Below are 23,709 nucleotides of genomic sequence, written 5' to 3' on the forward strand. Positions count from 1 at the left end.
AAATTAAATTTTCCAATTCATTCATTCTTTCTTTTCCCCTTTTTTTAGTTTATTATGAAACTACGTTTAGGCATACCTAAACTAGCACTGGTTGCAGTATTTACTTCTGTGACAGTAGCTATGAAGTTTGAGGACTTCAAGACGTGTTCTCAGTCGGGTTTTTGTCGTAGAAACAGAGCTTATGCCGACGAAGCAACAGTGGCCTCTTCCCCTTATACCTTATTGACAGACTCTGTTCAGCTCTTACAAAATAAAGTCTATGCAGACATTAAAAATACAGAAACAGACGCTCTCTTGACTCTGGAGCTGCATATCCTACAAGACGCCACAGCACGCGTCCGTATCAATGAAAAATCACCTATCAAGCCGCGTTACGATGAACACAGCAAGTACACATTGGTAAGCGAACCCGTTTCTCAAGATGCACTATCCATGACCAGGACGAAACAAAACAATATCGAGATTCAATTGGACAGTACACGTAAAATCGTGATTCATCCTCAACCTGTCCAGATTCAGTTTTTGGTCAATCATCAGCCTATGATTACACTGAATGACCGTGGATTTTTCAACTTTGAGCATTTACGTACAAAAGAAACACATAAGCCAAAGATGATTGAGAAAAAGAACGAAGACGGTACTGTGTCTACTGAAGAAGCAGAGTCAGAAAAGGATCTTTGGGAAGAAACTTTCAAGACATGGACAGATCCTAAGCCCAATGGCCCTGAATCTGTAGCTATGGATGTCACTTTCCATGGCTTTCCTCACGTTTATGGTATTCCTGAACATGCATCCAGTCTTGCATTAAAAGAAACACGCGGGGGTGAAAATGCTTATACCGATCCTTACAGACTTTATAATACCGACGTATTTGAATATGCACTCGATAGTCCTACTGCTCTTTATGGTGCTGTGCCTTTGATGATAGCTCATAAAAAGGGTTTATCTGCAGGTATCTTTTGGATGAATCCCTCTGAAACTTGGATTGATATTGTCAAGCACAACAAAGCTGATGACAAAGTAAGTTAAATCCTTTTTTTCTAAAAAAATCATGCTAATGCCCATTAGAATGCTGTTCAAAAGGTACTTGGTCTCAACAAGCATCAAGAAACCTCAACGCAAACACACTGGATTTCAGAAGCTGGTGTGCTTGATGTATTTGTGTTTTTTGGTCCTTCTTCAAAAGATGTCCTTCGTCAATACACTCGGTTGACAGGCACACCTGCTATGCCTCAAATGTTTGCTGTAGGTTATCATCAATGTCGTTGGAACTATATCAATCAAAGAGATGTATTAGAAGTAGACAAACAGTTTGATGAAAACGATATGCCTTACGATGTGATCTGGCTTGACCTTGAATACACAGATGACAAGAAATACTTTATGTGGGATCAAGCTAAATTCCCTGATCCCATTCGCATGGAAGAAGCATTAGATACCAAGGGCCGTAAATTAGTCACTTTGATTGACCCTCATATCAAGCGTGCTGATAATTACCGTGTCTGTGAAGAAGCCAAGTCCAAGAGTTTGTTTGTCAAACAAGCTGATGGTAATGACTATGAAGCTTGGTGCTGGCCTGGTCAATCGTCTTGGGTTGATTTCCTTCACAAACCTTCTTACGATTGGTGGAAGCAACAGTTCAAGTTTGACAAATTCAAGGGCACAAGAGACAATGTGTACATCTGGAACGATATGAACGAACCCTCTATTTTCAATGGTCCCGAAATCACGATTCAAAAAGAAATGATGCATGATGGTCGATGGGAGAACCGTGTCTTACATAATCTGTATGCTGTCTTGTCACACACAGCTACTTCAGAAGGTGTTCGTGAACGTACAGAGGTACAAAAGCGTCCATTTGTCTTGGGCCGTGGCTATTATGCTGGTGTTCAGCGTGCAGGCCCTATCTGGACAGGTGATAATATGGCGAACTGGGAATCCCTTAAGTACTCTAACCCAATGATTTTGTCCAACAGTATTGCCGGTGTCGCCTTCAATGGTGCTGATGTTCCTGGTTTCTTTGGCAATCCTGAACCTGAGTTGTTAACAAGATGGTATCAAGCGGGTGCTTTCCAACCCTTTTTCCGTGCCCATGCTCATATTGATACAAAGCGCCGTGAGCCTTATCTCTCTGCTGAACCTTACAAGTCCATTACCCGTGCCACGTTGCGTGAACGTTATGCTTTGTTGTCTTACTGGTACACCTTGTTCTATGATGCTTACAAGACAGGTACGCCCATGATGCGTCCTATGTTTATGGAATTCCCAGATGATGAACAAGTCTGGACTATGGAAGATCAATTCATGGTAGGCAGTGCTCTTCTTGTCAAGCCCGTGACAACTGAAGGTGCTGTCAAGGCGGATGTTTATTTCCCTACAGAGCAATTATGGTACGATTACAAGACGCATCAAAAAATACAACATACTGGCTGGCATACAGTTGAAGCTCCTCTTGATACTATTCCTGTCTATTACCAAGGTGGTCATATTGTACCTCGTCGTGAACGTATTCGTCGTAGCTCGGCTGCCATGCGACTTGACCCATTCACACTTGTGATTGCTCAAGACAAACAAGGTGATGCTCATGGTGCTTTGTATCTCGATGACGAAGAGACCTATGATTTCGAAAAAGGTGCTTATGCCCATACTGCTTTTGATTACCATCAAGGCAGTTTGACGTGTCAAAGCATGCATGAAGACGGCAATGTATTTGCTAAATCAAAAGAAAAGATTCGTGTGGAGCGTATCCATATCTTGGGCTCCAAGAAACCTGCCGGTGTCAAGGTTGTTCAACAAGGTACATCTGTTGAAGCAGACTATACGTTCGATGGTCAAACAATCACAATCAAGAATCCCAATGTGTCTGTCATTCAATGTGGTTGGTCTATTGTGGTTTATTAAATAAATCTTTAATGGCGTCCTGTATGCGCTAATGACACTGAGCTTTGTAAGGAATGCATTTGATATTTGCCTACGGATATCAATGAACGAATATTATCCTAAAATCATCATTTAGTTCATGTATATATAGCTTAAATTGAGCCATTTACAATATTTGTTTCTTTTCTATGACGCTCAAAATCAGCTCGAGCAAACTGGATCAGTTCCTTAGCATCTCGTTTGTCCATGCCCTTTGTACAGCGAACAATGCTTCTGTACAAAGAAATAACTTGTCCACGCAATATAAACTATATAGGATGTTAGTGAAAGTCTGACGTTGTTATTTTCAACTTGCATGGTCTAGCGTAAGTCCTTCTTGAAAAAACTTGGGAACGGCAGGTGCTTTGTGAAGTCGAACAAGTGTAGATAACATATATGCGTAGTAGAAGTAAAAATATATATATATGTATAATTATCTCGAAGAAAAAAAAAAGATTTACTTATTTCGGATTTACTTATTTCAGCCATACATAGGGGCTTAGAATAGAAAGTGTGACGCTTTCGTCTTTCTTTTGCTATTGCAATTTGTAAAGCATGTCTGCACTTATCCTCCAACGATATACAGCCTACTATAGATTCTAAATCACGATGGCTTTGTCAGGACTACTTCAGAGTTGAAATTCATTGAATAAAGTCTCAAATCTCATCATGTTCGCACTTTAAACAGTGCTAGATTCATGCATGCAAAGGACAACAACCTTTGAGTCAAATATTACACCTAGGCTATAAATCTCGACTGATTAGTTATCGATAAAAATTCGGTTCACCAGACTCACCAGACTCACGAGTCTGATTGGCACTGGCTTTGTCCTTTTGTGAGAGCGTTTATATAAGCATTTCGTATGAACAAACACTAATTTATTTTTCTATAGCCCTCTCTAATGTCTTTTGTAGCTTAGGATGGGAAGCATACACCGGGCTAACACGCCATAGACCATGAACAAACTGAGATTGGTTCAAGAGTAAGGACGTATGTAGAATGGAATGGTCTAACCATTTGGCTCCTAATCTGGTAATAGATGATTCCGATGCGCATTGATACATACATAATCTATTGTAGTCATAATTATTGGCCGACACTGTACATCTTGGTGTTTTTTTTTGGAGATTAAAGATATTCATTCTGCCTATTTCTTCATTCTCACCCTCTAAAAGCAAAATTAAGAAAGAAGCCCTTTTAGAAGAAAAGAACTTAACTACCAGAATTCGAGATGCCTGCAACGGTATCCTTGGCAACATTCTGCAAGACTTCTGTAAAAATTCTGCATTTAGGGCTTTATTGTTTGTGTCGGTTCAAAAAGCGTCCCAATGATTGGTATAATCCTTTTGAGCTTATTACTTTGATCTTTTCTCTCGCATAGTCTAAAGTGCGAACATGATGAGATTTGAGACTTTATTCAATGAATTTCAACTCTGAAGTAGTCCTGACAAAGCCATCGTGATTTAGAATCTATAGTAGGCTGTATATCGTTGGAGGATAAGTGTAGACATGCTTTACTAATTGCAATAGCAAAAGAAAGACTAAAAAATACAAGACAAAAGCGTCACACTCTCCCTTAGTGTCTCTGGATGAAGCAAACCCGAGTTAAGGACATACATCGAAAAGCAGTCACATCACCCACTGGCGAGCGGGCTCTCAGTGTGAAGCACACACTTCCCAAAAGGTCTCATCAAGTCAACAATCCTGAAGACCTTCCTTTTTTATCAGATTTCATCATGGGTAAGAAACTCATCGATAGATATATTTAGGTGCATAAGAACGAGAAGAAAGAAGAGAAAGGAGATGGTTCGATGGATGGATGGATAAGAAGTCTTGATGGATAGATGGACTACATTAAATAAGCGAATGCAATCTTAAATCTCTATTCCCCTTTTTTTTTTATCATTCAGCACCTTCTCTCCTCTCCTCTCTCTTTATCTCTTTCTCTTTCTTTCTTATGCACATGAATCAAGACCATTGGTTACTAATGACTCATGTCTATAGGTAAGGGACAACCTAGAGGTTTGAACGCAGCTCGTAAGCTCCGTATTCACCGTCGTGATCAACGTTGGGCCGATAAGCAATACAAGAAGAGAGCCCTCGGTACTGCTTTCCGTTCTTCTCCCTTCGGTGGTTCTTCTCACGCCAAGGGTATCGTTCTCGAAAAGATTGGTGTTGAAGCTAAGCAACCTAACTCTGCTATTCGTAAGTGTGTCCGTGTTCAATTGATCAAGAACGGTAAGAAGGTCACTGCTTTCGTTCCCAACGATGGTTGTTTGAACTACGTTGATGAAAATGACGAAGTTTTGATTGCCGGTTTCGGTCGTAAGGGTCGTGCTATTGGTGATATTCCTGGTGTCCGTTTCAAGATTGTCAAGGTCGCTGGTGTTTCTCTCCTTGCCTTGTACAAGGAAAAGAAAGAAAAGCCCAGATCTTAAATCACTCAAATAAAAGAACTCCTTTTTTATATATGTTTTATATAAGAGTAAAGAAAAAGAGAGAGAGTGGAGGGGGAGGAGGAGGAGGAGAGAAGAGAATGTTACTGTACATCTAGAATGAATATTATACAAATAATTTTTTTTTCATGCAAGTGCTTGTGTTGCATAAGCAATGCCTGTCAAGACAATCCCTAAACGCCAAAGACGACCCCATAAGTTTTGCATTTCGGGTGCTCTTTTGCCTGGCTCTGAATCATCACCCGCTTCTCTACGTCTCCTGGCAGCATTAGCCATTCTTTCTCGGCGTCGATGTTCTTCTGCTGCATAATGTTTATTGTAATGCTCACTATAATTAAATCCACCTTGTGTTCCCTGTCTCATTCTCTCTGCTTGTTCTTTAGCACTTGCAGAACCTGTACTTCTTGCTCTTCTGTTCCTAAAATGCTGCCAAGCTTGCGTGTTACTGGTATTGGTCGCTCTTGACCATCTAGACGCGTTGGTCATGCCATCCCCATCATGACGGTCATTATCGTATTTTCTCTTGCTTGCTTCATTACCAAGCACAGCATAGGCTTCATTGATCTCGAGAAACATTTTATGTGCTTCCTTGTTATTTGGGTTGAGATCAGGGTGGTATTTTTTTGACAATTTGTAATAATTTGCCTTGATTGATTTCTTGTCGGCCCGTTCTGTCAACTGCAAGATTTTATAGAAATCTTTTGTTCGAGTGGCAGTAGAACTGAATGCGCGTTGGATAATCATAAGCGAAAAAAAGGGAAAAAGCAAGGGAGAATTGGAATTCAAAAAATGAATTTAATTCCACGCTCTGATTGCATAACAATCAGTTTCTTTAGGATCAAAGAAAAATGATGTCATTTAAGCAGTAGAGCAAATAATGCAGACTGAAATAGTACGACTTTTTTTTTTTTGTCTATGTCTTGGCTTATTAATATTCTAACTATTTCTACTGAATGTCATGATTTTTTCTTAAACAGGCACACAGAAAGAAACTTGTTTAAATAACCGCTTGCTCCGAAATTTTTTCTTTTTCTTTTTTCTTTCCCTCTTTCTCTCTCCTTGTTTCTATCATGACAGAGGCACAGCCTCCTTTTGACAGCCATACCATTACTTCAATAGATACACTTCGAAATAATTTCATAGATAAAGACGCTGTTGTCACTTCTGCAACTATTGCTGACCATATCAATTACCAACTATCTCAATCCTCTACATATACCCTTCATCATACCAACACCAGTCCTTCTGACATGGCTGAATCACCCATGACAGCTTTCATCAACAACCATACCTCCAATCAAGATTTAATAGACAGATCCAATCAAAATTCGGTTGAGCGTGTCTTGGAATGGTCTCCAAACAAACGTTATTGTCGACTCAACACATTACTCGGCAAAGGTGCTTTCAAGGTAGTCCATAAAGCCATGGATCTTGAAGAAGGATATGAAGTTGCCTGGAATGTCTTGCATGTAAGTAAAATTGCAATAAAAGCAAAGTTTAATCCATGGACGATTAGATTGGCCATGATAATAACAAGGATGTAAGACATGAAATAGAAATCCTCAAATCTGTGCGTCATCCCAACATTATTGCTTTTCATGATGCCTGGGTCAGTGAGAATCGTACCGAGTTTATCTTTGTAACAGAACTGATGACTTCTGGTACACTTCGGGAATACATTCGCAAACTAAACTTACCCAATCAAAAAATCGTGAAACGTTGGTGCAGACAGATCCTGAAAGGCCTTGCTTATCTCCACGGTCATCATCCACCCATTATTCACCGTGATATCAAGTGCGATAATATCTTTATTAATGGTGCCCATGGTGAAATCAAAATTGGGGATTTGGGTACGGCTGAGAATATGTGGCTGGGTGATAAAAAGTATACAGTCATCGGTACACCTGAATTTATGGCTCCAGAAATGTATGAAGAAGAAGGCTATAATGAAAAAGTGGATTTATATGCTTTTGGCATGTGTCTGATTGAGATGACAACAGGCGAATATCCTTATTCTGAATGCACCAATACAGCACAGATTTATAAAAAAGTGTGTCAGGTAAATTCATACTGCTTCTTTTTTGTCAAGCCATGAATTAATGTAGAGATATAGCATATTAAACCTGAATCACTAGCTAAGATTCATGACCAACAGGTATTAGAAGTCATCAACAGCTGTTTGTCCACGAATGAAGATGAAAGGCAAGTAGTAGATCAAACAAACTGTCGTTTAACAGGACTAGATTATCTGCACAAGAATTGTTAGAGTGTTCATTCTTGGCTGTTGAACCTGATGTAGTCATTTTGGAAAATGACCCTTTGCATACCATCGTGACTTTACAGGTCGTCTTTAAAGGGTCTGATAAACTGTCTGTTAAGTTTGAATTCAATACGGTATGTTGTCCATGTTAAACGAATGACTTATTCAAATAAACAGCAAGAAGACACAGCAGAAGAAGTAGTAGCAGAAATGGTAGATAATCTTTTGAAAAGAGGTTTGTATTGACGCTTAAATTAGATTGAAGAACAAGTATTACCAGAAAGATATCAACAGTGGATTACGAATGAAATCAACCGTATTTTACGAGACCTTGAAAAGGACGAATCTGATGCCGAGAAATACAAGCATGGAGATGGTTCTCAACCTGTTTGGCGCAGAGAGAATGATATTCGGTCAGAACTAGAGAAATCAAAATTAGAGTTGGTCAATCTAGCCAATAAGGCAGCTGATATTGAAAAGAAATGTGAGATGCTGAAACACCAAGCCATGCTTGCTGAAGAGAAAGAAAGACATCTCTTATTAGAATTGGAAAAAGCCAAGATACAAAGCGCTGAAGAATCAGATGAAGGAGAGATATCTGATCTACATAAACTCACGACAAGAGGTAGTGTTGGAGGCATTTATCCTAAACAACTCATTGTGTGTATAGATTATCCTGATGATACCAGTATTGATGTATTTGTGCATGATACAGCCAAAGCAGTCAACCGAGATCCATCTAAAGCAGAAGAATGGATTCAGAAACTCAAAAATCAAGATATTATGACTGTAGGTGATTTAAGAGAATTACTTGATGAAGATTGGTCTGGCATTGGTCTCACTGTGTTTGCTATACGAGCACTAAAAAATATGCTACAGAACAGTCATGATAACAGTACAAATAACAGTGATACTTCCATGCAACAATAAATAGTTTTGTTTGTACTACTTTAAATATTGCCAAGAGTAAACACATTACTTTTCTTTTTTCTTTTTTTTTTTTTCTTTATGACAAATCCACACCTTGAATTACCCCCACCTTCTTCACCACAGTATCCTCAGGTACCTTCTGAATTACCAAGTTATACAGCGTATGGATACCCTGTTCCACCTGCATATTATGGTACAATACCACCACCTTCAACAACAACAACACAGCCCATGCCAAGCAATCCTGTAACTCAATCCATATCTACACTAAAAGCAGATGCTGCACTTGTTCAATGTCCTCATTGTAGACAGCTTGTCTATACTGTACTCGATTATGATGCAGGTTTGTGTACTGGTCTAAGTGTGGTTGGTTTGTTTATGGCAGGATTTCATGCTGGTGGTTGTCTGATTCCATTTTTATTCCCTTGGACAAAGGATGTCACACATCATTGTCCTTCTTGCAAACAAAAGATTGCTACATTTACAAGACTTGAAAGAGATACAAGACTCAATTAAAGACTTTATTTAAGCTGTCAAGACTTGATCAAATTCTCCACTTTCAATCTATTTATATGTGAATAAACAAAACAGAGTAAAATTATACTTTACCATTTCTTTCACAATATCTAATCCACCTAACAATTCTCCCTTATAGAATAACATAGGGAAAGTGGGCCAATCAACGTGCTTCTTTAACCCTTGTCTGACATCTTCATCAGACAAGATATCAAAATAACCATACTTGACATGTCTTTCATTCAATAAAGCAACTAATTGTCTAGAGAAACCACAACGGGGTTCTTCAGGTGTACCCTTAATAAACACCATCACAGGTTGCTTTTCAATCAATTCTTGAAGTTGAGTAGACAAATCTTTTTCTTTAGGTAACACATCTTGGAATTCACCCGAGGCAATCATTTCCTTAATGATATCTAAACCACCCATCAATTCACCATGGATATAGATTTGAGGATAAGTTGGCCAATCAGAATAAGTCTTTAATCCTATGTCCTATGAGTTCGGATTCAAACACGACAACAAAGTCCATTTACCTTGACGAACATTTTCATCAGCAAGGATGTTGAATGAACTATATTTGACTTTTTGTTCAGCCAATAATTCAACCAATTGACGAGAGAAACCACAGCGAGGTTGTTGAGGAGTACCCTTGATAAAGATCATGACAGGAGCACTGTTGACAAGCGCCTTAAGACGAGCATGAAGATCCTTGACAGGCTTGACATCCGTGGCTTTATTTCCAACATCAAGACTTTCATAGACAGCGCTTCTTGCATGCTTGGCAACCGTGTTTGTTAATTCAGCTGCATTTGCACCTTCTACACGTCCAATCACTTTATCACCCTATAGGGAATGGATCAGATATGAACATAGCAAGAATTCAATACCTCTAAAAAGACAAAGGTAGGTACAGCAGCAATAGCATAGTTTTCAGAAATATCTGGGTATTCTTCTGCTTCAATCTAATCTTGATCAGTTGATGACTCCATGTTTTTTTTTTTTACCTTGATGAACTGAACTGCGGGATATCTACGAGAGAGTTCAACAAAGACTTCATTCATTTGTTGACAAGGTTCAGCCCAAGAAGCCCAGAAGTTCAAGACACGAATGGTTTTTTTCTTGGTTAAGAGTTCTCCAAACTGTGCTTCGGAATTAAGATCGATCAAGTTGCTCATGGTGATAGAAAACAAAAGAAAGAAAGAAAAAAAAATTATTTGTAGAAAAAAAAAGTAGATTGCTTTGATCTTTATCTGATTGGATAAGATATCATTTTACCATGGTATGTCACCATGCTCTATGCTTTGTTACCCAGAAAAAAATAATATCTTTATATTTACAGTTTATTATTGTTATACATCATGATTTATGCTGTAATTGAACCCTTCACACTTCGAATGATCTCGGCAACTGAAAAGTGCTTGTGTTTACTTAATGGTCTAGTAGCTTCAATACGGACAATATCACCCAACTTGCATACTCCTTTTTCATCATGAGCAAGGTAGTTTTTGTGTGTTTTGATGGTCTAGTATGATGAGTATCGCATCGTCAGGGGTCATAAACTTACTTTAAGAACAACAGGATGAAGCTTTTGAGATGCCACTTTGACCTTGACAGTCTTTTGCATAGCATTGCTGACAACCATACCAATAAAGTTCTGTCTCATGTTGGATCACTTGTCGAAAGGAAAGAAAACAAAGGGTATGGGGAAAAGGGAAAAAAATAACTGAGGGGGGTGACTGCTCCAAGTCGAATTGTATTTTTCATCAAATTTGAGAAAAATAATTTCAGTTCATGGCTAAAGGGTACTTTCATGAAAATACTTAAATTGTCAATTTTTGTTCTTCTTCTGACGCTGCAAGACGAAAAATAAAGCTATCAATGAGATTAAATACTCAGAATGATTTCCAGACGTTATATCCTTTGATGAATGTGTTTGTTTGGTAATTGTACTACAAAATAATGAGATATTAGCAAAAAACCTCGTAAAAGTTTTTGCTGTTTTCTCAATATTTCAGCAGCAAAGCTGGTGTGTTCTTTACATCAATAGACTCAAAAAGCAAAGATCTGCAACTTTTGTAGTTGCACCAAAGCCGAATAACTGCATCTTCAGACTGTTCTCAGCAAAAGCTCTACTTTTTTTAATGATTTTATTTGCCGCACGTATTAGTGGTCTCGAGAGGGACCCACTAAAAGAGGTGCTCGATAATCATTTATTATAAGAGGATTAAAAGAAACAAAAAGGGTACTACAATTTCAAAAAAACAAAGAAATCAAGAAAAAAAAAAGAGCAGCTGTTACGAGGAGAAACCTCTCAAGATGAAAGGTCATTCTCAACAGCTATTCGCTTAATTTGATATCGAGTGCTGTGAGGGACAGAGAGGTAGTGGAACTGATGACTCTGCATGGTATGAGCCCAATGGGCCTTCCAGATCTCAGAGATACCGATTAAGGTTACCATGGCTACTGAAAGAGGACAGTTGGTTTGAGCCCGAATCCGAGAAAAATTGAAGGATGCAGGTGCATCTGAAACTAGATCCAGAGAGGTGCCTGGCCACAAAAACTCTCTGATCAAGGTATCCCAGAACAGAAATTTTTTGGGGCAGTGAAAGAAGAAATGATACACCGTTTCCTGATCGCCACACAAAATGAATGCAGCAGTGGAAAAGCGAGCAGGAAAAATCCTAGACAGAAGCATACGAGTGGGAATCTTTTGGGTTAGAAATCGATACATCACGTTTCTCTGCACGGCTGTAATTGGCGTGCATCAAAAGTACTTCCAAACCGCAGAAGAAACTTCTTGCCGAGCAATGATATCAGACAAGGCAGCTTGTGTGATGACCTTACGGAAAGTATAGCCACCATTTTTGAGAGCAACAAAATTTGCGTTGTTAAATGGCAGTTTCAGCGTACGCACAAAGAAAGAAAAACCAAGAGACCGCTGTATTGCAGGAACATGCACAGGATTGTATAGGTCTAATGAAGTACGAACAAGGCATTGACAAAAAAATGGTTCCAGTTGACAATGGTTTTGATTTACTGCTTGAAATTATTTTCTAACACTAGAATTGGGATCAAGAAGCTTCGGTATTGTCCGCTGAATTGATCTATCTTCTCTCCAGAATTTCCCTGCTTTGAGATGTTCTATTTCGGCAGATTCATCTTGCAAAATAGCAATCATTTTTTCAACCTTCGGCAAAAGAGATGGTAAAATAGATGTATTTTATGATCTCGTAAGATTATGTTGCGTTTGGGTTGAAGCTTTTTCAAAGATTTGGATCGCCAGTTGTTACGCTCGATTTGGAAGGATCGAGTAAAAATGGAACTAGGCGATAAACTATAGCTATTCATAGAAGTATGCTTATGTCAGGGTTCATCATTAGCAACAAAGGCCTTACATAACTTAGATAATCAATGAACAAGCAATAATAAGAAGAAAAAGAAAAATATCAATCTTGGACTAAGCGTTTCTATTGTTATTGATGGGTTTATGATTTCATTTTGAGACCACTGAATTTAATTAAATTATATTTATAATTGCTTGAAATGAGAATTTATGAACCAAAAGAATAAAGATTATGCCAAAGTAAGATCAGACTCAACGCGCTTACTCCCATAAGTAAGTAGTAGCACAAGATGCTCTTATCCGTTTGGGAAAGCTGCCTTTATCTTAGATACCGATTTACAAGGTTTGATTGGATATGAGGGATCATTATTAGGTACTCCCAAGTTCAGATCCGGACAAGTCCTTACGGCTTTTCAAGCCTGGTTCAGCGGAATTCCTCAGATTTGAAGGGATTGGGCTCATATACTACTCAAATAAAAAAAAGTTATAGAGCCCTTACGACTTGTCCGGATTTGAATTTGAGAGCTCTTCTACACATTCCTCTGCTTCTCTCCTTTCATTTGAATGAATTTCCTCGTCATATGATTTATTCATTTGCCTTTACCTTTTGTCCTAAAAGGGTTCTTAGCTTCTTTTACTTTACATTGACCTGGCTAGAGCAATTCAGTTTTTAAAATGTTCATAAGCCATAGTGATTATAAAGTCTATACTTGATCGTACAAAGTATTGCCCAATGACAAAATCTACCGTAAATGACGTTAGCTGATGTAAAGGAATTACTACTACCATTTATGGTGGTACTGCGTATCGCAATCTCCATTTAAAAGCATTGTTTAGCTTAATAATTACGTATCTCTGTAATTTATAATCCAACTAGACATCTGGGTTGTACATTGAATAGGTTTGCGACTCAGACCTGTTAATGGGATTCGAGAAAGTGCGTTGACGAGAGTATTTTGTTAATTTCGCCATTTCAATCTAATTTCATTGGCCAAGTTGTCATCTCCATGTCCTAATTAGGTACAAGTCGTTGCAAGGCTATCAAAAAAAAACTCTCCATATATAAAAAGAAAAAAAAAGTGGAGCGACTCTCTCTCTCTCCTTTCTATATTATTCTTTAATTTAATTACAATGCCTTCTACTACATACAATAACAAAATTCAATCTAGTTCAGATCTAACACCTGAAACCTTAGAGCGTTTAAATGAATACCTCTCAACCTTAGAACCTAAAGAAATCCTTGAATGGGCCATCAATTGCTTGCCCAACTTGTACCAAACCACTGCCTTTGGCTTGACCGGCTTAGCCACACTCGACATGATTAACAAAATCAGCATTGATCGCAACCAACCTCACTGTGTTCCATTGATCTTTTTGGATACACTTTACCACTTTAAAGAAACATTGGACTTGGCCGAACGCTGCCAATCTACTTACAATGTTCCTCTTAAAGTCTATAAGCCCATGAATGTCTCAACTACTGCTGAATTTGAAGCTGAATACGGCGAAAAATTATGGGAAACTGATGAAGACTCTTATGATTATCTTGTCAAAGTCGAGCCTGCTCGTCGTGCCTATGAAGAACTTGGCGTGAAATCTGTCATCACTGGTCGTCGTCGTAGCCAAAAAGGTGACCGTGAAGCCATTCCCATCTTGGAAGTAGATGGTACTGGTCTTATCAAGTTGAATCCTCTTGCTTACTGGGACTTCCAACAAGTCTGGACATATATTCGCGCTAATGAAGTTCCCTATAATGCTCTCGTTGATCAAGGCTATCGTTCTATTGGTGATTGGCACTCTACACATGCTCCTGTTAATGGCGATGAACGTTCTGGCCGTTGGTCTGGCCAACAAAAGACGGAATGTGGTCTTCATAAAGATTACTTTAAAATGCGCGCTGCTTTCATGGCTTCCAAGAAGAAAAGAGAAACTCAAGTTCAAAATGCTATTACCGCCTAAATATCTATTTCTCATTTTTTCATAATCTCGCATTTACATACATATCTCATCTTAACTATTATTTATTCCTCGATAGTATCTGTAAATATTCTCTTTTTAATAAAGAACTATATATTTCTTTTATTTTGCATTGATAAGATACCAACTTTCTCTACATTCTACGGCTTGCTTTCTAACAAGTCGTTTCTTATCGTCCAAAGGTAACGCAATGGCTTTTAATGTGCTCTTGACGTAAGGCAGAGTAATGGTATGAGAAACTTTTGTGGCCACCAACCCAATGCATTTCAAGGCAGCTATTCTCACCTGCATTGGGTTTTCTTCAGGTCTTGTCAATGAAATGAATGAAGGCAAGAGTGTGATAATATGCTTTGACACAATATCTGTTGCTTCACATAAAGCAAATTGAAACATATTCAAGGTAGACAGTTTCAATGTAGTATCCGGAAAAGATAGAGATTCAATCAGCAAAGGAACAAGCTATCTATGTAAGAGAGAACATCTTTCACATATTACACATACCGGAGGAAGTTGATTCATAAGGATAGAGCGAGGCACATTCTTCAACAGATAAGCAATGGCAACTAAATAGTTTGACTTTTCGTCTATTTGATTATCAGTAAAGATCAGAGAAGTAGGCTTGTTACCTTTGGTAGATGCGTTATTAAACGTGCTCAACAGTTTTGGCAATGCATAGTTCATGAACTTTTGTTTGTAAAGCAGCTAAAAACTAAAGTTAGTTGGCAATGTAGATAAAGTTATATCTGCTTACGGAAATAACAGCAAAACATTGGTTGTTCAGACAAAGAGGATCATCGCCAATTAATATATCAAAACTGTTTGAAGCTTGACGGCCAAGCTTGGTATCACGAATCCACTGTAGTATCATGTCGGTCATTTCAATGCCATTCTTACGATAACGCATAACTAACGCCTTAGCCACCTAAAGAAAAAAAGAATGGTCAGCAGAAAAAAAAGGAGGAGGCTCAAGAAACTCACCCAAACATAAATGGTCAATGCTGAACTCGACTTTTCATCTTGAACAAGGTTCTCTAGTCTTTTTTTGAGATAATTTATATAACTATCTAAAGCATCGGCTATAAACATAAAAAAAGTTAATTTTACAGTGTTGGATAAGGATAGACTACCTTGTGTCCATTTATTGATTACAGAAGCAATAATTCGACAAAATGCAATTATTTGCGTTTGAAAAGTACTTTTGAGTGCTTCTTCTATCATGGGGTCTAGAAATGCTTGATTGGATTCTGTAGGTAGAGAGGTATCTTTGCGCATGGATGAAATAATGGTAGCAAATAACTGAGTGCATGCTGCCTGAGCTTCAGGTGCATTTGAGGAAAGAGGACAAAAGTCAGTCTTGTCAAAGAGGTTTTCTTGTTTAAAGTGTTTAAAGTATTTGTCAACGTAGCTTCTTTGTTCTCTATACATACAGTAAGTTCAGCTTAGTTCTTTCTTTTTTATGACATACTCTGTCTTCATGTTTCTCATGACAATAAGAATAATAAGGTTGATGGCTTGCAACACTTCAGGATTCAGAATAATGACTTGATCCTTGATGGAAGATGAGTCCATGACAGCAGACTCAATGGATGAAATGAGACTGGGTAAAAGAGTGTCTGCACAGAGGTGAATGTCCTTTTGTTTTTCATTGTTTCTTGTTTCTAAAAGCAATAAAAGAGTACGAGCAACTTCCAACGCATATTTTCTATCTTTGTCTAATAAAACACATATAAATCAATCTTAAATATGACACATATGCATCAACTTACTATGACTACAGATGTAGATAAACTTTGTCAATAACTTTTGTTCAACTGCGTTATAGATTGGAGTAGGACAGCAAATTTTTTGAATTGTTTTGAGAGTGAGTTTATGCGATACTAGATTACTTTTATCATCCATTGAAGAGAAATCAGGTAGGATACTGATTAACATGGGCATTGTAATGTCTTTGATGAGTAAAGGATCAAAATGAGATATTTCCAACAGTGACATTTCAACAGATGATCTTAGTTTCTCTTCTTCTTCAGCCTCTAGTACGCTGCCTAATGTTTGAACACAAAGAGCTCTCTACAAATAAAGGATCCCTGTAAACAAATGTTTTTTTTTAAAGAGCTTGTCTTTTTGTTACCTGTTCTCTTTTCATGTATCGTCTCAATACACAGAGTAAACCTAAGCCAAGAATGCCCATAAGACGAAATTCAGGATGCTCATTTCTCTCTTTGATTGCAAGTGTAAAGTTTTCAATCATACGTGTCTTGTAAGAAACCAGAACTGAATCATGATGAACTTTGATCATGTTAAATTGTTGGTAAAATAAAACAAAATACTTTACCATTTTCTTCATCTTCATCGTTCTCGCTTACTACATCATATACAATCTTTCTAGCTTGAATGATAGCAACCATAGTACATAGTATAAAATAACGTTCGGAGATGCCCTTGTTTTCTCTATATAATCTCAGTAGTTTTGGCAACACTGTATTTTCAATTAAAGCATAAGCAAAGGCTATTAGAAGAAGTGAGTATTCATGCAAATATTTTAATTGTTACTTACGTGAAGCAGAAGCTATAGCACGTAATACCAGGCTAGCTGGCTTTACACTGTCTTCATCTAATTCATCTAAAAGAAGAACACAATCGTCTATAAGTGATTTTAATACTCGTGTAACATCAGCTTCTTTGACAGCTTCGCTGGTTGTGATTGCTTTGGTCAAAGCAGTAATTGCATCCAAAGAAGGTTCTCTTAATCCAGGATCAGGATCCCCACTCAAAATTTCAATCTTGATAGAATCAAGCAACCTTGTACCCACTAAAATGAGTTCATGAACAGGATAGACGGATGCACAGGCTGTCAAGGTTTCCATAGCATCTTTCTGTTGATTTGTATGAATCGCCTGCAAAGTCGAAATGATACATACCTTGGCACTTCCAGACATGGTTGACAGTTTCTTCAAAAGTAATGGTATAGCATATTTTGAAAATAAAGATGTTGATGCCATACATTTTCTAAGTAATCCGATTTAGGTACATGCATTTTGTTAAAGACCGCACAAACCTTAAGCTTAATTTGAGGTCTTTTGCAGTGATTCCATATGGATTGTCTGGTGGCGGTCTAAACGTGATAGGAAAGTAACAAAACGTAGCATCAAACAAATCCTAAATAGAAAAGAAATTAATGAGGCATATTCAAACAAACAACCTACCTCAACATGATTAGAAATATCAAGTGAGTTCACCATCTTAAGAATGGTAGCATAAACTGTGATCAAGTTGCGCGGATCTTTTTCGCCTGTGATAGACTGAATGAAACCAGATATAAATTCGTCTGTCATGGCTTTTACGTCTGTTTATAATTGCATCAGTATATGACTCCCATCTTTCCATACGATGTGTACCTTTGCAGTGGTAATCCAATAAGTTCTCAAATACTTGAATAGCGGCATTTCTGGTAATGTGCGGGAACGATTGAATCTGAACTTGATGTACTAAACTTGAAATTGGAAAAAAAAAGTCAGCAAACATACATAATGAAAAGAAAATAGAAACAACCTTTGTAGAATAACTTTGGTGCAATTGGCATTTAAATGATCAAACTTGCTTGTAAGAATAGCAAGGCCCGGCATCAAGCTAGGCACAGTTGCTTGATCTGTCAATCGACTGCAATAGAAATTGACAAGAACAAATACTATACACCTATTATAAGTGCATTCCTTTAAAGAAAAGCTTACTTGTAGATTCATCGAGCCGTTCAGAACCTTCCACAACGCAAGTCAACAATCCGATAGCTTCAAAAAAAAAAAAGATGAGTATTCAATCATTCGAGATTTTTTCTTTTTTTTTTGGATGCTACCTCTTGAACGAATCGTATCATCTTTATGCGTGAAGTATTTGTCCAATAATTGAATTAATTCCAACATACTGGAACTTGTTTCTTTATTGTTTACAACTGTTAATAGCATGAGTGTCAAAATAAAACATTTTAGTCTTACGTTCAATAATATTGTTGATAACATCATCGCTTTTATTTTCTGATATTATGTACTTTTTAATAGACGTATCCATAGTGCAAAAGAAAAGGAGAAGAAAGAGAAAAAGGAAAGAGTGATAAAAAAAATAGACGGAGTGTAAAGATAACAGCGATAGGCAACCCAGTGGGCACACACAAACATAAGTCTTTGTGACCGTAAAACTGATATTTTAAATGGCTATCTTCTCTTTATAAGAAACTGTACCTTATTACATAAGGATCTATTTCAATTGATATTTAGATCTTTTGCATCGATCAAACCATCTCTTTTTAGTTAAAAAAAATTGACTCCTTATTCGTTAAATCATTAACATAAAAAACCGAGTTGATTGCTACAGGTACTTCAGCAAATGCTGATCTTTACAAAGCAAGTCTCAATGGAACTCTCTGAAGCCAGGTAACTCTATTACGAATATAACTTTTGTTTATCAATAAAGATAAATGTATAATCTGAGCTCTGCTTTAATTGAAACCGGGAAATGTAAGGGCAGTCACTTAAAGAGATACAGAAAAAAAATGCCTGGTAATTTCGAAACTTCTTTTTCCCTCTTTACTTTCAAAAAAAAAAAAAAAAAAACAAACAATGGCAAACATATTTGTGGTGAGTTTGCTTCTAATAAAAGCCAGAGAAAAAGCTTATGCATTATCTAGCAAGCTACAAAAACATCAGCCCTACTTTTTCCCAAGCGAACAATAGCTACTGGTTTGATTTGTCAATGTAATTATCCATTCATTTTCTGTTTGATTTGCTGACATGATATAGCTAAAGCTAAAAAGACCGCATGGTCCGAGAACTTATCTGCACCAGTTGCTGCTGATATGATTGGCACACCAGACCCTATCTCAAACCTTCGACCTGTCAAATATTACATACCAACTGATGAAACAGAACAAGTAAGGATGATAGCAATTACTCGAACTATATTCACTAAAAACCTTGCAGGAAAAAGAATGGAGAGAATCATGCCAGAAAGTAGATGCTTTTAATGAAGAATTTTGGCATAAAAACAATACTTTATTTACACAAGCCAAAGCAGATTACGAAGCAGAATGTAAGTCAATCGAGGTGAAATGAAAAAAAAAATACTGAACTATCCAAGTGAAAGCAAAAGGACAAGAAATAACTGCCGAAGCCATGTCTGTCTTCTACAAGGACTTTTTGGATAAAGCTTATGATCGTCAAATGGAATACAACCGTGCTTGGTGGAGAATGAATATTGCTCAATTATACCCTGGATTCAAAGCAGCATTACGCTCCCTGAAATCGGAAAATCATCATGCAACTCAACAAATAAGCAGTAAAGAATTTAGCTTTTGGGAAAAGAGTTTTGAATCATAGAATAAAACTATTTATTTCGTTATAAGTTGGCACCAGAGTTTCTTAACAAAATCTTGTTGACTCGACTAGCCTCCATGTATTCCTTGACAAGGCCACTAATCCCTTTGAATTTTTCATGCTTGGCATCCTTAACCAATTGGAAAAGAACAGATTCCGAGGTAGTAATAACAGCGCCAGCAGATCTCATGCGCTACGGTAATTTAATTAACCCTTATTGGTGTCTGTGTTTTTACTTACAGCAATAGCAATGTCAATTTCGGGATGATTTTGAGAGGAAACAGCATCTGCGAGAACATGAACATCATAGTCATTCTCAAGAAGTTCAAGTGCCGTTTGAAGCACACAAACATGGCTCTATAGAGACTTGCTTAGTATTCCATTCAACCGTTTAACCGAAAACAAGATACCTCAATACCAAGCAATAGGACTGATTTCGTGCTGTTCTTTTTCAATACATCAATTACTTCAGGAACGTACATGCTGAATTTGGTCTTTTCAACACACAAAGTCGCGTCCGAAATATCGAGTTCAGAGACAGTGGGACCAAATGCTATAAAAAGTTTAACCCATTAGTTCAAAGGGGATAATCTATACCTTTGGGATACTGTTCAGTCACTACAATTGGGATGTTTAAAAGCTTACTAGCCTTGATCTATAAGGAATTTATATTAACAAAGCAAATATTAAGTCATCATTGTTTACCATCTTTCCAGCAACAGTAATAACAGAAGGATACTGCCAAATAAGACCCTTGAAGCGTTCTTGTATATCACAAACGAACAAGGCAGTTGTTTGAGGGGCTAATTTTGCCATTCTATTGATGGACATATTTGGTGGGAAAAAGGGAAAAAAAGAAAAACGATTAGACTTGTTTCTGCAAGTATAAAGAAAAACTGAGTCTGAAGTATCGAATATAGCCGACTCATACTTTAAAATGCATAAATTTTTACTGCATAATGAATAGGACCTCTTTTCTATATACACATGAAATTAAAATAACGAAAATGCATGTTATCATACAAACCATGCTTAAGGATAGTACTGTCTTGGTTTCCTGTTTACAGAAAAGACATACTCTTTCTGAAACGGAACCGTAATGGAAGCGTTTGTGTACCTTAAAAATATCCAAAGATGCTAAGACCTGTACGACAAAACACTCTGGAGAAGCAGCATCTGATTTTCAACAATCACTCCTGCAAGAGTGCGATGTTGTCTTTTTTCCGCAAATTTGTTTTCCGTATTTAATACAAAAAGAATGTTAGAATAACACTTGTGATTACTATTATTGCACAAACTCACTATAAAAAGACAATTTTAATTATTGTTTGCCAAGGTCTCCGCTTTTCCTGAGGTAAGCTGTAATGTTGGATTAACATATTAATAATTGCTGTTCAGGAGATTAACAATGCAGATTCTATTCTTTGATATTATTATAGACGTGATATCAACGGATTTGTCCTCCTTAAAAAAATAGATATTTAAACACTCTCTTCCCTTCTTTTCTTTTTCTTTTTCTTTTTAACTCTTGATAACTTAATGACACCAGTCAGCATCTTCACCAAAGTAAATGGAACTCAAGACGATTATCTTTTGAGCTTGCATTCAGTACGTGACAGATGTTTCAAAGTTCAAGAAGCAGCAGGAAAAAATAGGCTTCAACATTTTGATATTGATGCCTCAAAATTAAACGATATGGCACAATTTGTGATTGCTCTTATTAAACGAGACTATGACGATCCTTCTAAAATTCCAGTTTATGGTTGTTGGCGCCACTTTGATACAGGTGGACGTCCTCGTATTCAAACATTAATAAGTACTTGGGCTAGTCTCGGTATTGATCGCACTGAACAGACCAGACGGGTTCTGGACTTATTTGTCCTTACTGTCTTGCTTGATTTTGATCCCGGCAATCAATACGTATTTCGAGAATCAACTACAAACATTGCACTCAAGAAAAGAGAAGGTATTGCTGTAGCCATTCTAGAAATGTTTGTGCAAGGCGTTTTTTCCACAAGCCCTAATCAACCTCATCGAGTGGACTGTAAGTATTCTATAAAAGGCTTCTTTTATTAACAAAAAGCACAATAGCGGAAGCATTGATGCATTTGACTCTACAAGATTTATTGACTGGGTTCAAAGTTGTTTCCCCTGAAACGTTGATTGGTTTAAAGGAACGGTTTGAACTCTTAAAGCACCTGGCTCAAGTACTACAACGCCGTCCTGACTACTTTAGCGGAGAAGAAGGTCATATTCCGCGGCCAGGAAACATGATAGGTAAGAGAAGCAAGTGCTTAAGGAGGAACATTTTACTAAATAATACAATAGATTATCTTGTATGTCATCCGACTACTATCAAGACCAAAAAAGGACTCTTAATTCATTTAGAAACACTTTGGCCAATTGTTCTTGAGATGAGCGAGTTGTGCATAAAAAACGATGGTGCAAATCAATTAGGAGATGTCTGGACATATCCTAGTATGGGCTCAAGTCAATCTATCTCATTTCACAATCTTTCTCAATGGATGATTTATTCTTTAATCGAACCTATGGAAAAACTTTTGGGGGCCGTATTCGAAGGAACCGAACAACTTACACCTCCTTCTAATTATTCAAATGGTAAGAAAATCTTTACTTTGCTCCTGAATGCTCAACAATCTTCATTCCCTTTTTTTGTATTAATATAGGTGGTCTTTTGATAGACTGTGGCTTTATTACATTGAAGAAAAAAGACTATGAACGAGGTATAGCCATGTATCGTCAAAATTCCCTTTTACCTGGCCAGCCCAAGGTAGAAGTGGCACCTATGTTTGAGGTATCAGACCCTGTTGTAGTGGAATGGCGAGCACTAACTACTGCTTATGTGGATTTGATTGCTGAACGTGTAAGGTCCGTTTTGAAAATGAGTAAAAAATCATTATCGTTGTCGCAAATTATCCAAGGTGGCACTACTAGTGTAAGTACAGTTTGAAACTAAGGAGAACTAACATTCATGATTGTGTAGGCTGGTAGAGAATTGGCAGAGATTTCTCGTCCTAATACTCAAGAACCCCCAATTATTATTAAAGTAAGTGACATAATAAAAAAATTTCTGAATTGACCCTGATCATAGTGTACTGAAAATAATTTCATAAGTATGTAAAATACTCTAATAATGATAAGATAAAAATAAAAGTTACTCCTTGATTTTCTTTTGTCATATGAAACATTTTACTCCATATAAGTTTTGCCACGTAAACCTTGATAAAGGGTGCATGATTCGTAGCACCAAAACTATAATCTACGTTCTACTAAAAACAAACATCACTCTCTAGGTCAAGGTATCATCAATGACGAAACTTATATGGTCTGTTATTGGTGGAGCGTTTTCTGTATGCAAAGCAAGGCAAATTCAATTATTGATCAAAGGCAATGATTGGCTACACAAACAGTTACACTAACAGTATGTAATTCTTGGAAAAGGATCTTACGATGAACAATGCTCATAAGAATTATACGCGCATTAGTTACAAGATACTAAAAGGAGATTCTTCTTTTTTTTTTTACTTAAGTTCTTTGCTGAAAAACAGTGTAAAAAATAAAGCATAAATGTTACTGATCGGAGATCAGCAAATCAGCATAGCTCGCAATGTTGATTGGTTGTTAATTTGCAGTGGATTGCGTTCAGTCCAATCCGATTGCTCCAAAAGATTGAGAAAGAGATCTAACAGGGTTGTTTGATAAAGAAAATAATGAATGATTTCGCAAAAACAATCGGTTTTTTCAGACAATAATTTATCTCTGATCAATGGTTTATGCTTTAGCAGTTATATTCGTATATTACTATGCAGAGTTGACAAATGGGTAGCTTTTTCGGTTTTGTTTACAGCATGAAAAAAGATCAAGATCATCAAAGCCAGATTAAAAGTCACATCGTTTAAGGTACCATTAAGTGTTTAAAT

At 37.2% G+C, this 23,709-nt stretch overlaps 13 protein-coding genes across 13 annotated transcripts; 7 read left to right on the plus strand and 6 right to left on the minus strand.

Annotated features, from left to right (window-relative positions):
- Positions 1 to 120: 120 nt before the first annotated feature.
- On the plus strand, positions 121 to 2,901 carry B0P05DRAFT_480051 (glycosyl hydrolases family 31-domain-containing protein; the record flags this gene model as incomplete). The annotated part of the gene is made up of 2 exons (XM_051575102.1): positions 121 to 1,020; positions 1,069 to 2,901. The coding sequence occupies 2 exons, from the start codon at positions 121 to 123 to the stop codon at positions 2,899 to 2,901; spliced, it is 2,733 nt and encodes a 910-aa protein (XP_051429977.1).
- B0P05DRAFT_313790 (uncharacterized protein) lies at positions 2,734 to 3,380 on the minus strand. The gene is made up of 3 exons (XM_051573514.1): positions 3,236 to 3,380; positions 3,051 to 3,188; positions 2,734 to 2,999 (listed from the first exon to the last, which is right to left on the minus strand). Exons 1-3 carry the CDS (start codon positions 3,311 to 3,313, stop codon positions 2,910 to 2,912), a joined length of 306 nt encoding a protein of 101 aa, XP_051429978.1. The 5' UTR covers positions 3,314 to 3,380; the 3' UTR covers positions 2,734 to 2,909.
- Positions 3,381 to 4,914: 1,534 nt separating this feature from the next.
- B0P05DRAFT_480097 (40S ribosomal protein S23) lies at positions 4,915 to 5,358 on the plus strand (the record flags this gene model as incomplete). The annotated part of the gene is made up of 1 exon (XM_051575105.1): positions 4,915 to 5,358. The coding sequence occupies one exon, from the start codon at positions 4,915 to 4,917 to the stop codon at positions 5,356 to 5,358; it is 444 nt and encodes a 147-aa protein (XP_051429979.1).
- Positions 5,359 to 5,395: 37 nt separating this feature from the next.
- Positions 5,396 to 6,133, minus strand: B0P05DRAFT_562538 (DnaJ domain-containing protein). Its single transcript, XM_051580602.1, has one exon. The coding sequence runs from the start codon at positions 6,118 to 6,120 to the stop codon at positions 5,503 to 5,505; it is 618 nt and encodes a 205-aa protein (XP_051429980.1). The 5' UTR covers positions 6,121 to 6,133; the 3' UTR covers positions 5,396 to 5,502.
- Positions 6,134 to 6,641: 508 nt separating this feature from the next.
- Positions 6,642 to 8,566, plus strand: B0P05DRAFT_480066 (kinase-like domain-containing protein; the record flags this gene model as incomplete). The annotated part of the gene is made up of 6 exons (XM_051575103.1): positions 6,642 to 6,845; positions 6,893 to 7,435; positions 7,490 to 7,557; positions 7,614 to 7,770; positions 7,814 to 7,849; positions 7,895 to 8,566. The coding sequence occupies 6 exons, from the start codon at positions 6,642 to 6,644 to the stop codon at positions 8,564 to 8,566; spliced, it is 1,680 nt and encodes a 559-aa protein (XP_051429981.1).
- Positions 8,567 to 8,646: 80 nt separating this feature from the next.
- Positions 8,647 to 9,084, plus strand: B0P05DRAFT_562541 (LITAF-like zinc ribbon domain-containing protein; the record flags this gene model as incomplete). Its single annotated transcript, XM_051580603.1, has 1 exon — positions 8,647 to 9,084. Exon 1 carries the CDS (start codon positions 8,798 to 8,800, stop codon positions 9,080 to 9,082), a length of 285 nt encoding a protein of 94 aa, XP_051429982.1. The 5' UTR covers positions 8,647 to 8,797.
- Positions 9,085 to 10,323, minus strand: B0P05DRAFT_562543 (thioredoxin-like protein). Its single transcript, XM_051580604.1, has 5 exons — positions 10,090 to 10,323; positions 9,973 to 10,047; positions 9,619 to 9,928; positions 9,176 to 9,570; positions 9,085 to 9,130 (listed from the first exon to the last, which is right to left on the minus strand). The coding sequence occupies exons 1-5, from the start codon at positions 10,258 to 10,260 to the stop codon at positions 9,092 to 9,094; spliced, it is 990 nt and encodes a 329-aa protein (XP_051429983.1). The 5' UTR covers positions 10,261 to 10,323; the 3' UTR covers positions 9,085 to 9,091.
- On the minus strand, positions 10,250 to 10,789 carry B0P05DRAFT_562545 (30S ribosomal protein S17). The gene is made up of 2 exons (XM_051580605.1): positions 10,650 to 10,789; positions 10,250 to 10,607 (listed from the first exon to the last, which is right to left on the minus strand). The coding sequence occupies exons 1-2, from the start codon at positions 10,746 to 10,748 to the stop codon at positions 10,449 to 10,451; spliced, it is 258 nt and encodes an 85-aa protein (XP_051429984.1). The 5' UTR covers positions 10,749 to 10,789; the 3' UTR covers positions 10,250 to 10,448.
- Positions 10,790 to 13,537: 2,748 nt separating this feature from the next.
- B0P05DRAFT_562548 (phosphoadenosine phosphosulfate reductase) lies at positions 13,538 to 14,467 on the plus strand. The gene has a single exon (XM_051580606.1). The coding sequence runs from the start codon at positions 13,560 to 13,562 to the stop codon at positions 14,385 to 14,387; it is 828 nt and encodes a 275-aa protein (XP_051429985.1). The 5' UTR covers positions 13,538 to 13,559; the 3' UTR covers positions 14,388 to 14,467.
- B0P05DRAFT_562559 (RNAPII transcription regulator C-terminal-domain-containing protein) lies at positions 14,468 to 18,493 on the minus strand. Its single transcript, XM_051580607.1, has 19 exons — positions 18,395 to 18,493; positions 18,256 to 18,351; positions 18,134 to 18,190; positions 17,955 to 18,090; positions 17,801 to 17,895; positions 17,609 to 17,748; positions 17,461 to 17,561; positions 17,324 to 17,411; positions 16,960 to 17,278; positions 16,738 to 16,911; positions 16,534 to 16,691; positions 16,172 to 16,472; positions 15,871 to 16,117; positions 15,533 to 15,822; positions 15,384 to 15,481; positions 15,157 to 15,327; positions 15,032 to 15,107; positions 14,907 to 14,989; positions 14,468 to 14,864 (listed from the first exon to the last, which is right to left on the minus strand). The coding sequence occupies exons 1-19, from the start codon at positions 18,465 to 18,467 to the stop codon at positions 14,508 to 14,510; spliced, it is 3,060 nt and encodes a 1,019-aa protein (XP_051429986.1). The 5' UTR covers positions 18,468 to 18,493; the 3' UTR covers positions 14,468 to 14,507.
- Positions 18,494 to 18,990: 497 nt separating this feature from the next.
- B0P05DRAFT_562562 (uncharacterized protein) lies at positions 18,991 to 19,783 on the plus strand. The gene is made up of 4 exons (XM_051580608.1): positions 18,991 to 19,150; positions 19,196 to 19,326; positions 19,376 to 19,484; positions 19,533 to 19,783. Exons 2-4 carry the CDS (start codon positions 19,252 to 19,254, stop codon positions 19,769 to 19,771), a joined length of 423 nt encoding a protein of 140 aa, XP_051429987.1. The 5' UTR covers positions 18,991 to 19,150; positions 19,196 to 19,251; the 3' UTR covers positions 19,772 to 19,783.
- Positions 19,784 to 20,630, minus strand: B0P05DRAFT_562567 (Isochorismatase-like protein). Its single transcript, XM_051580609.1, has 5 exons — positions 20,474 to 20,630; positions 20,366 to 20,423; positions 20,179 to 20,321; positions 20,009 to 20,125; positions 19,784 to 19,961 (listed from the first exon to the last, which is right to left on the minus strand). Exons 1-5 carry the CDS (start codon positions 20,597 to 20,599, stop codon positions 19,791 to 19,793), a joined length of 615 nt encoding a protein of 204 aa, XP_051429988.1. The 5' UTR covers positions 20,600 to 20,630; the 3' UTR covers positions 19,784 to 19,790.
- Positions 20,631 to 21,209: 579 nt separating this feature from the next.
- On the plus strand, positions 21,210 to 22,903 carry B0P05DRAFT_562573 (uncharacterized protein). The gene is made up of 5 exons (XM_051580610.1): positions 21,210 to 21,812; positions 21,860 to 22,045; positions 22,097 to 22,387; positions 22,456 to 22,724; positions 22,773 to 22,903. Exons 1-5 carry the CDS (start codon positions 21,308 to 21,310, stop codon positions 22,866 to 22,868), a joined length of 1,347 nt encoding a protein of 448 aa, XP_051429989.1. The 5' UTR covers positions 21,210 to 21,307; the 3' UTR covers positions 22,869 to 22,903.
- The last annotated feature ends 806 nt before the right edge of the window (positions 22,904 to 23,709 follow it).

Source organism: Gilbertella persicaria, assembly GCF_025201335.1.
Source record: "Gilbertella persicaria strain CBS 190.32 chromosome Unknown B0P05scaffold_65, whole genome shotgun sequence".
NCBI classification, from domain to species: Eukaryota; Fungi; Mucoromycota; class Mucoromycetes; order Mucorales; family Choanephoraceae; genus Gilbertella; species Gilbertella persicaria.

What these genes read in the sequence shown, in the direction of transcription:
- B0P05DRAFT_313790 (XM_051573514.1), bottom strand. Translation starts at nt 3,313, where the DNA reads ATGTTATCTACACTTGTTCGACTTCACAAAGCACCTGCCGTTCCCAAG. An exon ending in AAGGACTTACGCTAGACCAT is followed by an intron (nt 3,189 to 3,235) that starts GCAAGTTGAAAA and finishes CATCCTATATAG; the next exon opens with TTTATATTGCGTGGACAAGT. An exon ending in ATAGAAAAGAAACAAATATT is followed by an intron (nt 3,000 to 3,050) that starts GTAAATGGCTCA and finishes TGATGATTTTAG; the next exon opens with GATAATATTCGTTCATTGAT.
- B0P05DRAFT_562538 (XM_051580602.1), bottom strand. Translation starts at nt 6,120, where the DNA reads ATGATTATCCAACGCGCATTCAGTTCTACTGCCACTCGAACAAAAGAT.
- B0P05DRAFT_562543 (XM_051580604.1), bottom strand. Translation starts at nt 10,260, where the DNA reads ATGAGCAACTTGATCGATCTTAATTCCGAAGCACAGTTTGGAGAACTC. An exon ending in CCGCAGTTCAGTTCATCAAG is followed by an intron (nt 10,048 to 10,089) that starts GTAAAAAAAAAA and finishes GATCAAGATTAG; the next exon opens with ATTGAAGCAGAAGAATACCC. An exon ending in CTACCTTTGTCTTTTTAGAG is followed by an intron (nt 9,929 to 9,972) that starts GTATTGAATTCT and finishes CATTCCCTATAG; the next exon opens with GGTGATAAAGTGATTGGACG.
- B0P05DRAFT_562545 (XM_051580605.1), bottom strand. Translation starts at nt 10,748, where the DNA reads ATGAGACAGAACTTTATTGGTATGGTTGTCAGCAATGCTATGCAAAAG. An exon ending in TTCATCCTGTTGTTCTTAAA is followed by an intron (nt 10,608 to 10,649) that starts GTAAGTTTATGA and finishes TCATCATACTAG; the next exon opens with ACCATCAAAACACACAAAAA.
- B0P05DRAFT_562548 (XM_051580606.1), top strand. Translation starts at nt 13,560, where the DNA reads ATGCCTTCTACTACATACAATAACAAAATTCAATCTAGTTCAGATCTA.
- B0P05DRAFT_562559 (XM_051580607.1), bottom strand. Translation starts at nt 18,467, where the DNA reads ATGGATACGTCTATTAAAAAGTACATAATATCAGAAAATAAAAGCGAT. An exon ending in ATGAGAAACATGAAGACAGA is followed by an intron (nt 15,823 to 15,870) that starts GTATGTCATAAA and finishes CTGTATGTATAG; the next exon opens with AGAACAAAGAAGCTACGTTG. An exon ending in CATTGACCATTTATGTTTGG is followed by an intron (nt 15,328 to 15,383) that starts GTGAGTTTCTTG and finishes TTTTTTCTTTAG; the next exon opens with GTGGCTAAGGCGTTAGTTAT.
- B0P05DRAFT_562562 (XM_051580608.1), top strand. Translation starts at nt 19,252, where the DNA reads ATGATTGGCACACCAGACCCTATCTCAAACCTTCGACCTGTCAAATAT. An exon ending in CAACTGATGAAACAGAACAA is followed by an intron (nt 19,327 to 19,375) that starts GTAAGGATGATA and finishes AAAACCTTGCAG; the next exon opens with GAAAAAGAATGGAGAGAATC. An exon ending in AGCAGATTACGAAGCAGAAT is followed by an intron (nt 19,485 to 19,532) that starts GTAAGTCAATCG and finishes GAACTATCCAAG; the next exon opens with TGAAAGCAAAAGGACAAGAA.
- B0P05DRAFT_562567 (XM_051580609.1), bottom strand. Translation starts at nt 20,599, where the DNA reads ATGTCCATCAATAGAATGGCAAAATTAGCCCCTCAAACAACTGCCTTG. An exon ending in TCCTATTGCTTGGTATTGAG is followed by an intron (nt 20,126 to 20,178) that starts GTATCTTGTTTT and finishes AAGTCTCTATAG; the next exon opens with AGCCATGTTTGTGTGCTTCA. An exon ending in AAATTGACATTGCTATTGCT is followed by an intron (nt 19,962 to 20,008) that starts GTAAGTAAAAAC and finishes AAATTACCGTAG; the next exon opens with CGCATGAGATCTGCTGGCGC.
- B0P05DRAFT_562573 (XM_051580610.1), top strand. Translation starts at nt 21,308, where the DNA reads ATGACACCAGTCAGCATCTTCACCAAAGTAAATGGAACTCAAGACGAT. An exon ending in TCAACCTCATCGAGTGGACT is followed by an intron (nt 21,813 to 21,859) that starts GTAAGTATTCTA and finishes AAAGCACAATAG; the next exon opens with CGGAAGCATTGATGCATTTG. An exon ending in GCGGCCAGGAAACATGATAG is followed by an intron (nt 22,046 to 22,096) that starts GTAAGAGAAGCA and finishes ATAATACAATAG; the next exon opens with ATTATCTTGTATGTCATCCG.